Here is an 11,114-nt window from a genome sequence, read left to right as displayed (position 1 = left end):
ATTCAGCAGCTCCAGGGGACTGGCAAGACCCAGGTATGCTGGAAGGCTGGAAAATCTCTGGCACAGAGGCTCCTCGTGGTGGGGGAACAGCTCCTGGCCCTCCCCAGACCCCCTTGCACTGCTGGGCTCGGCCAAAGGAAGCTGTGCCTAAAGCCCAAAGCAGCCCAGCTCTGCCAGGCTGGGGCTGCTGGGGCCTCCCAGGGCTGGAAAAGCAAGGAAAAAGGAGGCTGAGGAAGAGGGGGATCGTGAGCAGCTCACCAAAATTAGCCAGGCAAATTGACACCGTTCAGCTGGAGCGCCCGTGCCAACAGCCACGTGGGGAAATGCAGAATATCTCAGGGTTTGGAGCTGCCTGGGCTCAGTTCCCGTGGTCCCTCCATCCCCCAGAGGCTTTCTCAGGCCCGTGGGATGCTGGTGTTGATGGCAGCTGGGACGCTGGCTCCAGCACACGGGGACAGAGGTCCTGCCCTCCCCGGCGCTGCGAGACATCGCCGCCTTTAGCTGCTGTAATGGGTTTCTAAAATTAGCTGCACACTCTGCCCTTGGACTCGAGCAGGACATTTCTCAGTTGTTTAATATCAAAAGTCCAAAAAAATAAAAAAGGAAACAGAGCACAAAAACCACCCAGTCAATGCATGGCTAAGTTTATTTTATCACTTGTCCAACAGAACTCGACATCTATTTTAAGTCATTTATGAGGAGTACAAGTGTGAATAGCTGCAGAAGTTTTGCAATTCCAAGACACCACATACAGCTGCTAAAAAAAGCAATTTTAACCTTCCCAACAAAGCCTCAAAAAAGCAGCCCACCCCTTCCCTGGATCGTGTTTCCCATCTACTGATTTCAGGCAGCCAAAGCTCATCTCCCCCAGATCTGAAGTTGATTGCTTTATGCAGAGGGCCCCAGCCATGGCAGCATCACCCCCTCACTGCTTCCCTTCCATTTGGGCTCGGTTTTCCCTGTGCTGAGCAGGACAGGTGCAGGTTGGTCCCTCAGGATTTATCTCTCCCTTCAATTTATGAGTATTTTATATTTTGCCATCGGCCACAGCTCCTATAAATAAACCCTGGCTGCCCGTGGCAGATGTGAGGCCTTTCCCTGCCTGCACGCTCTGTCAGAGGCCCTGGCTTCCCAGCAACGGGAATGGCAATGGATGTGAGTCTGCAATGAAATATTAATTGGGAGCAATGCTGCTCTCCTGTCTACAGAGGGGAATTTTAATTGAGGACCACGTTAACAAGATAATACCTTCCCTCACCATGTGGTCACAGCAGGAAGGGGGGTTGCTGGGACCTGCTCTTTTTAATTGGAGCATCTCCTATCACCTCTGTCTCCCCAAATCACCCCAAATTAGCAGCCCAGTGTTCATCACCCAGCAAACCCAAAAACCAGCAATTGCTTGATTTGACTTGTGGTTTCCTAAGAGGCAGAAGCATCTCAGCAAGGAGAGTCTGGAGCATCCCTGTGAGGTCAGGCCTGACCAGCAGCACCTCCCTTCATGCCCTTTAAGTCCTGGCTATTCCTAACTGCTCCCAAACTGAGGGCTCCAGGTCCAGAAGGGCATCTGCCAGTGCCCAGCAGCACGGGCAGGAGATCCCCAGAGCTGGAGTAAAATAGGAGCTCTCAAATAGCACAACACCTGACAATGCAAGCTCAGGAGGTTGCCTTTCCTCCCCATTTCTAGCTGGATTTATCCCACCCAGGGCTGCACTGGACTTCAAGCAGGATGGAGAGATGGGAGGAGGGGCACCTCTGACCTCACATTTTCTGTGTGTTTTGGTAAGGACTGAGCTCTCTGAGACACCAGGAAAGCACAGGAGCTGCTGCAGCCCTTCCAGGGCTGGAAAACGATTCTCCCTTAGCTGAGGCTTTTAATTTGAGGGGTGGGAGTGGGGGGATGGCTGCCCTCATCCTACAAAGCAGAAAGCAAAGGCACAGCAAAGCAGCCGGCAGCAGCGGGACAGCTCCTTGCGGGCAGGAGGGGCCGAGTCCAGCTGTCACTGCCACATGCCACCCACGTCCCCGTTCTTGTGGAACTCGTGGAGGTGGTCAGCGTACCTGGGGAGAGGGCAGAGCCACGTCACCCTGCAGCCAGCCCCAGGGTGCCCCGGCAGCCCAGCAGCGATTCCAGGGGCTCATTCCTTGAGGATGAGCACTGGGCTCTGCTCCAGCCATGGCCAGCAGGGAACTGGAGTCGTGGCACGGCTCTGACACCCCCCAGGTCTCCAGGATCATCTTTATAATCCTTTATCACAACCTTTATCAGGATTCCTCCTGGGCAAGGACTGCCCGCAGGAAAGACTTTGCACACCCAACCAAACACAAGGGTTTGCCCTGTTCCCTGAGCTTTTTCTCCCCCCTCCCTCACTGGGTTTAAAGCCCAATTAACTGGCCTTGTTTCCAGCACTGGGGTGCCCAAAAAAATCTGCTGCAGACCAAGCCCTGCCCACCAAACAAGGCCTGAGGCCGGGCTGTGCTCACTCACTTCTTAGCACAGAAGGCGCTGCAGTCCCGTCCCACGCTCTCGCTCCAGGCGGTTTTGTAGAGCACCTGCACGGGAAGGAATGGGGTCAGCTCTGCTCCCACCTCCACCCCAGCCCCTCCTCACTGCAGTCTGTGCCACTGCTGTGCCAGCCTGGCCCTGCCATCCCACCCTGGAGAGGCGCTTGTGGCAGGGCACGCAGTGACAGGGCAAAGGAATGGCTTCAAACGGATAGAAAGTAGGTTTAGAATTGGTAGCAGGGAGAAATTCTTCCCTGTGAGGGTGGGGAGGGGAAGAAGAAGGTAGGAGAGAAGCTGTGGCTGCCCCTGGATCCCTGGAAGTGTCCAAGGGCAGGCTGGATGGGGTTTGCAGCAGCCTGGGACAGTGTCCCAGTCCATGGCAGGGGGTGGCACTGGAGGATTTTAAGCTCCCTTCCCACCCACACTGTGATTCTGGGATCACCAGCATGGGGAACCCCACAGTGTGCTGCAGGGATTGCCCTCAGGATGGCCAAGATGACCTTTTCCAGTGGGTTATTTTTACTGGGACAGTGCTGCTGTGGTGGTTTGGGATAAGGCTCAGGGCTGCACATGGATGGAGATGTATTTTTGGAACAGGCTTAAGGAAGGTCAGTGCTTGGCTTGGCTCCTTTTTACCTTCATGCCTCCGTGTTCTCATTGCAGAGCCGAGGTCTGAGGAGGCAGGAGGCAGCGCTGGGGTTTGGGAAGAGGGAGAAGCCCTCCCATCCCCAACTGATTGGTTCAAGCCTTGGGGATTTGTACGCTGTTATCACCAGGGAATGGCCCTAACCACACAAACACCCACCAGCAAATCCAAAGCAGGGTTAATTGAAGTCTCCCAGGATCAGTGGCAGAGATGTCAATCCCACTGTGGGATGGAGGAGCAGGGGTTTCCTCCAGTCCCCTGTGGCACACACAGCTCATCCCCAGCCAGGCAGTGCTGGATTTCAGGCTCTTTTGTGTCTAGATGATGTAAGATCATTCCAGCAGCCATGTAATATTTATGAATTTTCCTTTTTCTTTTTTTTTTTCTGAGGTTAGGGCTTTAAAGTTTAATGATGTTTAACTTTTTATTTCCTTTGCTCCTTTCCTCACCAAAATAACTTTGAGAGCAGGACAGAAATATTGTTCTGATTTGGCTTTCATCTCACTTCCTCGTTTAATTATTGATGATTTGTTTGGCTTTTTTTTCCTCCCTGAAATGACAAATAAACTCCCAGAAACTGTGCAAAGATACAGGAGGAGTTTGCACCATGACAAACTCCCAGGAGATTTGGGCTGGCTGAAGCCTTCATCCCTTCCAAACCTCTGCTTCTCTACTTTCAACCCTAACGTAGAGTTGGGGGAAACTTGAAAACTAGAGAAAAACGGAGCCACAGGGCACGTCAGAAGCATGGGGAGAGCCAGAGCTCATCCCTGGAGAGGCAGCAAATGCACTCCATTGAGCAGGAGGTTAAGGATACACCCAGGAATAGGATCCACACGGTCTAGAACTAGGTAGTGTGGGTTCAGGGACGTGTATTTTATTCCTAAAAGCACTTATGGTATTAGTTTCATAATAATTAACCAAAATTTTGCTGCCCTCTAAGCAGAGGCTTGCTTGGCAACACTCTGTGTGAGCTCCCTGCATGGCACCCTGATCCCATGGCTGATCCCAGGAACAACATGAGCACACAGACAGCTCCCAGCTCCTGCCCTTGGGCAGGTCTGTGCCCACCCAGGGTGGGATTTCCACCCTGTGAAGCCCGGGGGATATTCCTGATATTCCTTGGCATGTCCATGTCCCATGCTCCCGGCCCTGCCGTGCCTGCAGAGCCACTGCCACAGCAGGGGCAAGGCTTGGCACATCCTAAACCAGCCCAAATCCCCTGAAAGGGATGGTAGCAGATGTTTTATCTCAGTGCCACCCCCTGGGCCAGCCCCTCACCAGGAAGACGAGGCAGTGCAGGAGCAGGGTGTAGAAGAAGGCCACGGTCCGAGCGGTCTTGTTGGACAGGATGAGCCGCCCCTGCAGAAAGCAGAATGGAAAATCCCATTTGAACGTGGGTCACTGGAAGGCAGCTCTCCTCAAACAGGCTTGCAGAGATCCTGGCCAGGACTGGGAGCCTGTTCCTGCCAGACCTGCACAAACACACAGTGAGGAGGTGTTTGCCACCCACCTGTGCCCAGCTCTGAGTGTGATGCTCCTCCAAAGTGGCTGCACAAGTGCCTATGCTCTCAGCCCAAACCAAGGTGGATTCAGTGTGGGCTTTCCCTCACTGAAAACCCTTCTGGGGGTTTATTCTGAGTTGCTTTAGCCCAGCTCTCTCCAGCAGCTCTCCCTGCTCCTGCTGTGCCAGCCCTGCCTCGGTGCCTGCTCCACAGAGAAACCCTGGCAGTAATTAAGCTTTGCACGTTTTTAACTAGTGAACTCAAACAACTTTGTGATTTGAAGCATCCCCTCATCACCTCCTGGGCAGGGCACTGGAGCCAAGGCTGTGTTGGTGCTCCCAGAAGCTGCTCCTGGTGTCCCCAGAGCTGGGCCTGGTGTCTCCTTGCTCTGTCCCAAAACTTTGCTCTCCACCCTGCAGAGCCTGTGCCACCCCACAGGGCTGTCCCAGCTCACTGGGGGCTGGAAGCCTGTGGGGTCAGGATGAATTGCCCTCCACCCCTCCTTTTGGAGAGGCCACTGAACCACAGCCAGACCCTGATGATGTCTCAGCCCCTTTGGCACATCCCAGTGGGAAAACCTTCGTGCCCATCCCTTCAAAAGCATGAAAATCAGGAGCAGCAGAGGAGTGGCTTGCAAAGGACAGGCCCTCCCTTCCTTCATAGCCACTCTTTATTCCTGCTGTAACCCAGGGACTCATTATGGACCTAAACACATTCCCCAAACACCAGGCAGCCTCTCCAAAGCTGGCATTAAAACCCACAGATCTCCCACCAAACCCATTCCGGGCTGAAATTGTCTTTGCTATTCACGGCCACGGCGGAGGCTGCTGTAACAAACAAGATTATGTTCTTAAATATTCCCAAGGAATAACTCCCCTAAGTCAGTTTTTTTTGTGAATGCCTTTCATTAATTCTCCGTGGTGCTAGCACGCCACACAATCCATATTCATGTTGGCATTTGCTTGGTTTTTATGCAAATGACAGCTCTGCCTTTATTACAGGATATCTCTGTGTTCTCTGCAGCCCCACAGTCCCACGTTCACCTCCCTTGTGCTGGAGAGCTGGGGGTTAACTCGGCCAAAACCCCATCCTGAGCCTGCTGCTAATGCCACAAATTTCACTGTAAGTCAGATTTCCTCAACAACCACATTTTTAGCTCAGAATCCCCTAAGAGATGGCAGCCCAAGCTTGCAGTGGCAGCATCACCTCCATGGCTCAGACAAGGACCCTTTGCTGCTGCAGACTCCACAGCTTCCCCAGGATTTCCCCTGATGCTATTTTGGAAGGAAGAGCCAGAGCAGGAGGGATCAGGGCTTGGGAAGGGGTTTTCAAGGAGAATGCAGCGAGAAGCCAAAGTGTATCTGAGGATGCTCTTCTCTGTGGGGCAGAGATCTTCCCTGGAGTGTTGGACTCTCTGCAGCCCCTCACACTCCTCCCCACATGTGTGGGGTGCTGGGGCTCTCTGGGGGGGTCTCCCATGCAGGAGGGTTTGCCCCTGGCTGGGGGTACAGCCCTGAGCCCCACACCAGGTCACAAACCAGAGGAGAGGTTCTTCAAATCATAGAATAGAATCAGAATTGTGTAGGTTGGAAAAGACCTCAAAAATCCTTGGGTCCAACCATTCCCCCAGCACTGCCAAGCCCACCACCAAACCACGTCCCCAGGTGCCACATCTCCATGTCCTGAAATGCCTCTGGGGATGGTGATGGGCAGCAAGGGAGGAAAGGGATTGCTCCTAACCCAGATGCCAGCATGGCCCAGTGTGCTCTGCACCCTGCCCAGGCCAGCAGGGATGGGCCCTTCCCACTGCCCAAGAGCCCCATTCCCTTTTTTTGGGCTAAAATCCTCTCAGCTCCCAGCAGTGCTGCAGAGCAGCCACTCACCATGCTCAGTGTGGCTTTATCCCAGGGACTGAGGCTCAGGTATTTCCTCTGGCGTTCCTGCAACGAAACCATACAGGATTTTGAGGCTCAGAGGCCTATTTGGGGTTTGCAAAACATGGAAGGAGCTGTGTGCCCCAGGATGGTCGTATTTACCCCTGCCCCCAGCCATCATCTGGGCACAGCGACTTTTATTTATTTTTTGCCTTTGAAAGCAAAGGACGTTAGAGTGCATTTCATTCTATCAGAGATCCCTGTATTTCATCTGGGCATGATCCCACAGGACACAGAGGGGCTGGTGCAGAGGGAGGGAGCTGGGGAGCCTTTCTTACCTTCCTGCTGAAGGAGGAGAAGGGGTCCAGGCGTTCCTCGTACTGGGAGGAGTAGCGCTGCTCCGTGTCATCCCTGCTGCTGCCCTGTGGGAGCACAGCCAGGTGAGAGCCAGCAGGGACACCCAGCACAAGCACAGAACCCTGAGCCCCCCCATTTGGAAGGAAACACCCCCAAAGGATGGAGCAGCACAGCCCAGAGCTGACCCACAGAGCTGACAGCACCTGTCCCCTTCAGAAAGGAGAAGCACAACAGGAGCTGTGGGACAAAGCCCTTTCTTCACACAACTGTGGAATGGTTTGGGTTGGAAAGGACCTTGGGTTGTTACACCAGGGGATTCTGCCATGAGGACTCCCTGTTTCTCCTGTATCTCCCTATTTTGGGCCCTTTCCATGCAATAATTGTCACCTTTGTCATCCTCATGGAGCTCACCTGGGCTACTCCAAATCCCACTCTGAATTCCTCTGCTGGGCCAGGCAGGAGGGAGACAGCAATTTAGGAGGAGGAAATCATTGCTCAAACATAGAGCTGTTATAGGTTGGGAAAAGGGTAAGGAAAAGGAATAAAACCCCTTGAGAGAAGGGGAAGATTTGGGTGGGTTCAGACAGGATGGATTTTATACTTCTCCTGTATAATTCCCCTTACACAGCCTTGGCTGCAGCGAGCCCCGAGGATGCTTGTGCAGCCTCCCTGCTCCTCCTTCCCTCCACCTCTGCAGAAGCTGCAGATTCCACATCATTCCTGCCCAAATCCAGCCTGGGAACAGCACATGCTGCCACCAGCCCTGGGCACAGCCTGCTGCAGGCTCTGGCTCCCTGCTCCAGTGCTGATTCCCTGTCCCAGCACGCACCACTTGCTGCTCTGCCCGGCTCCCCGAGGGCTTTCTGGACCTGTTCCTACGTGCAGAGGGTTGCCCTGCCTGGCCCCATAGCTGGTTGTTACACCTCTGTGTAAACCTTTAGTAAGCCTGGCCTCACATGCTGCAACCCAACCCTGGGGTCACTGTGATGAGGCCAGAGCCCCATTTAGGGGTGAGGAGCTGGCCACAGCCCGGCCACTGCAGTGATCTTTGATGAGTATTTTTAACGTGTCACATGTCCCATTAGAGGGTGAATTATGCAATCCCCTGAGCTGCTGCCACGGAGGGTTTTGCTCTTTAGCTCATGGCAATGGCATTCAGGGGTTGCCTTGTGGCAGAGGATAAACATGGAGATGATATTCCACAGGAGAAAGGGGAAAAAAATGTCAGAGGGGACGACCTGGCGTCATCACTGGGACATAATGAGAGGAACCAAATAAGGTGCCTCAAGCTGTAGGAGTTTCCCACCACCAAATGCTATTAAAATATCCCTAAATAAAACAGACTCAGTGCAGGCAGCACGGAAAGGCAGCAGCCAGGGGAAGGATGGCAGGGAATGGGTGTCCCCTCTGTGATGGCACTTTGGCATTTCTAAGGAAAGCCCGAGGTCAGGAGAGCCTGGCTCTGACCAGGGAAGTGCTGGCAGTGGAAATCTCAGGCAGCAGCCTGAGCCTCCTGCAAACCCCCAGGGAGGAACTCCTGAGGGCCACAGCACGAGCAGAGCAGGTTGCAGCAAAGTCTGGTCCCCCTTCCCAGCCTTCCCCTGGCATTACAGGGATGATTTTGGGCTGGCTTCTCTTTTGTCTTCTGGCTGCTCAGGGAGCAGCTCTCTCTGCTGGATACAAGAAGTTCAGGAATGAGCACAAGTGGGACAGGATGCATTATTTTCCAGGCTCTGCTGCAGGGGTTTATTGCAGGAGGTCCCAGTTTAACCTCTGGCAGAAGAGCCCACACTTGCCTGCCAGAGCAGCACATTGCCAGCAGTGAGCATCAGAGGGGGTGTAGCAGCTTTGTTAGGGAGGAGATTTGGGCTTTTGGCTTCAAAGATCCCTCAGCACAGTTCTAAACTGCCTCCCTGGCAGGGAGAACCTTTCCCACCCCAATTAGCTCCGACTTCCACAGCAGCAGCACATTGGAAATGTGCAATTTCTGTGTCTGGGGGCTGTGAGCCCAGCCCGAGGACGGACGGACAGAGGGACAGGTGGACACTCACCCGGCCAGGGTAGCTCTGCAGGAACTTGATCTTCTCGTAGAGCTTGATGTTGTCAGCTCTCAGGTTGTCCAGCTCGCTCTGCAGGGCGTGCACCGTGTGCTGCAGCACCCGGTTCTCCTGCAGGGGGGTGGGGGGCAGCCTTCAGTGCCTTTAACCCCAGAATTCAACCCCCTGGCTTTGAATTCAAATTGCTCCCTAATTAAAGCTGTCTCAGATGTGGCAGAAGGGGGGTCCCAGTCCTGACCCATTAAGAAACCCATCCCTCAGTGGACAAAGAGGGGCTGGGGCAGCCGAGGTGGCTGAGGGGGGCTTTGGGATGGGATGTGGCTCCCACAGGAGGTGCAGACACAACCAGACAGCTCAGAAAAGGTTATTTTGAGCTCTACTTCAATTTATTAGCTCCAAGTGTATTCTCTATGTGCTTTTTCCATGGCACCCCCAAACACTGTGCCAGGAGTACAGGGACAGAGGGACACACGGACAGAGGGACACTGTTTGGATCCATCCTGGATGGGGCTGGGGCAGGCTCTGCTCCTGCTCACAGCAGGATGTGTTTTCCTTTTGCCTGCAGTGCCTGGGACAGAATTGCCACAGGTCAGCAGAGCAGCCAGCCCAGGCAGAGCCCTGCAGCCCCCAGCCCCTCCCCAGCACACTCACCCCCTCCAGCTCCTGGTTCTTGGCCCGGAAGCGTTCCCTCTGGCTGGAGATGATGGACAGGAGTGAGTCCACCTGGCCCTCAGGGAATGAGGTGCCAGGGGATGGAGGGTGACCTGTGGATGAGGTTTGGTGTGAGAGATGACCTGGTAGATGCCCACTGCCCACCCCAGGGGTGTGCTCAAGGTCCTCTTGCTGTGGGACCTTGGGGGCATCCAAATCAATCCCAGTGCACAGTTATTACAACATGGACTGCTATTTATGATTTTTTTTCTCATTTTTGAGGACTCCGTGTGGACAGGAAACCAATTGCATTATTTGGTGCAACCCATGGCTGCCTTTCCCTGACTCTATCCCTGCCAGACTCTGGCCTCTGCAGCAGCTGCAGCATTAAAATAAACCCCAGAGCCACAATCCTCTCTCCCCTACCCCAACTCCTCATCCACCACCAGCTTGCTATGCCCAGGACCCCTTTTTTTGGGTGTTCCCCATGGGTTGCCCCCCTTGATGGGGCTCTGTGGGTGCCTGGGAGGCTGTGGCCATCCCTCCCTGCTCTTCCTTCCTGGCAGTGGCGTTCACAGCCAAGGAGAAATGTGTCCCCAGGGCCATGACTCAACCAGCTGCACTGAGCAGTTATTCATGGAGCAGGATGGGTGGCTGCAGGTTGTTTAGCTTGGTGGGACTGTTGCTGTGATAATGTTTATCTTGTGTTTTCAAACCTTGCAAAACAAACAAACATAAAAAAGCAAGCAAAAAAAGGAAAGGAATTTTTTTTTTCCCCCAGAGGAGCAAGGAGTTGTTATTTATTTATTTTTTAATTCATTTTCTCCTGCAGACCTCAGCGCAGGGGCTGATGTACAGGAAATGTTTCACTCTCTGGCTCTGGAGGGGTTTGGTGTGGGAAGAGCAGGAGGCAGAGGCTCAGGGGGTTTGGCTCAGCCTGGGCTCACCAGCTCAGCACAGAGCCAGGCCTGGCACGTGCCCGCTGCAGCCCTTGGCAGGAGCCAGCAGATGGGCAAACCATGCCCAGTATGGAAAACCAGACATGGAGAACTGCCCCAGTGGGGGACACATGGAGCAGGGGATGGCTCAGGAGCTGCCCTCCCTGGAGAAGTGACCCCCCTGCCATGGCTGGGGTGTCCCAGCCCAGCCTGGCTCCCCTCTCACCATAAAACTGCGCCGTGGCCTCCTTGATGGGCTCAGGGATCTTCTCCAGCCCGGGGCTGGCCGCGCCCTGGGCAGCACAAGCAGAAGAAATTAAACATTTCCCACCCACCCAAAGGTGCCTGGGCAAAGCAACCCCTCCTGGGTCCTGCTGCTGCCCTGGCAGCTGCAGCCTCATCCCTGCTGGACAGGTTCTCTGCAGGGATAAGGACTGACCCAGTTGCTGCTCCACCTCAAACCCCAGCCTCTGCCTGGGAAGGGGAAGAAATATTGTGATTGTTTAGCATGTGCTTTCAAAACCTTTCAAAACAAACAAAAAAAAAGTGCAAGGAAATAAAAAAAGGAAGAAAAAGGAAAGGAA

At 54.1% G+C, this 11,114-nt stretch overlaps 1 protein-coding gene across 1 annotated transcript in view; it reads right to left on the bottom strand.

Annotated features, from left to right (window-relative positions):
- Nucleotides 1-628: 628 nt before the first annotated feature.
- The window catches only part of CUX1 (cut like homeobox 1), a 269,656-nt gene continuing 259,170 nt past the window's right edge, over nt 629-11,114 (bottom strand). The window contains exons 16-23 of the mRNA XM_021550821.3: nt 10,757-10,823; nt 9,593-9,705; nt 8,936-9,052; nt 6,866-6,949; nt 6,537-6,593; nt 4,430-4,510; nt 2,486-2,550; nt 629-2,058 (exon numbers count right to left, since the gene is read on the bottom strand). Coding sequence (XP_021406496.2) covers nt 1,998-2,058; nt 2,486-2,550; nt 4,430-4,510; nt 6,537-6,593; nt 6,866-6,949; nt 8,936-9,052; nt 9,593-9,705; nt 10,757-10,823 — 645 coding nt within the window. The 3' untranslated portion in view covers nt 629-1,997. The remainder of the gene's footprint in view (nt 2,059-2,485; nt 2,551-4,429; nt 4,511-6,536; nt 6,594-6,865; nt 6,950-8,935; nt 9,053-9,592; nt 9,706-10,756; nt 10,824-11,114) is intronic.

This window comes from Lonchura striata, chromosome 20 (genome assembly GCF_046129695.1).
Source record: "Lonchura striata isolate bLonStr1 chromosome 20, bLonStr1.mat, whole genome shotgun sequence".
Lineage (NCBI taxonomy): Eukaryota > Metazoa > Chordata > Aves > Passeriformes > Estrildidae > Lonchura > Lonchura striata.
This window is presented reverse-complemented; position numbering and strand designations above follow the sequence as displayed.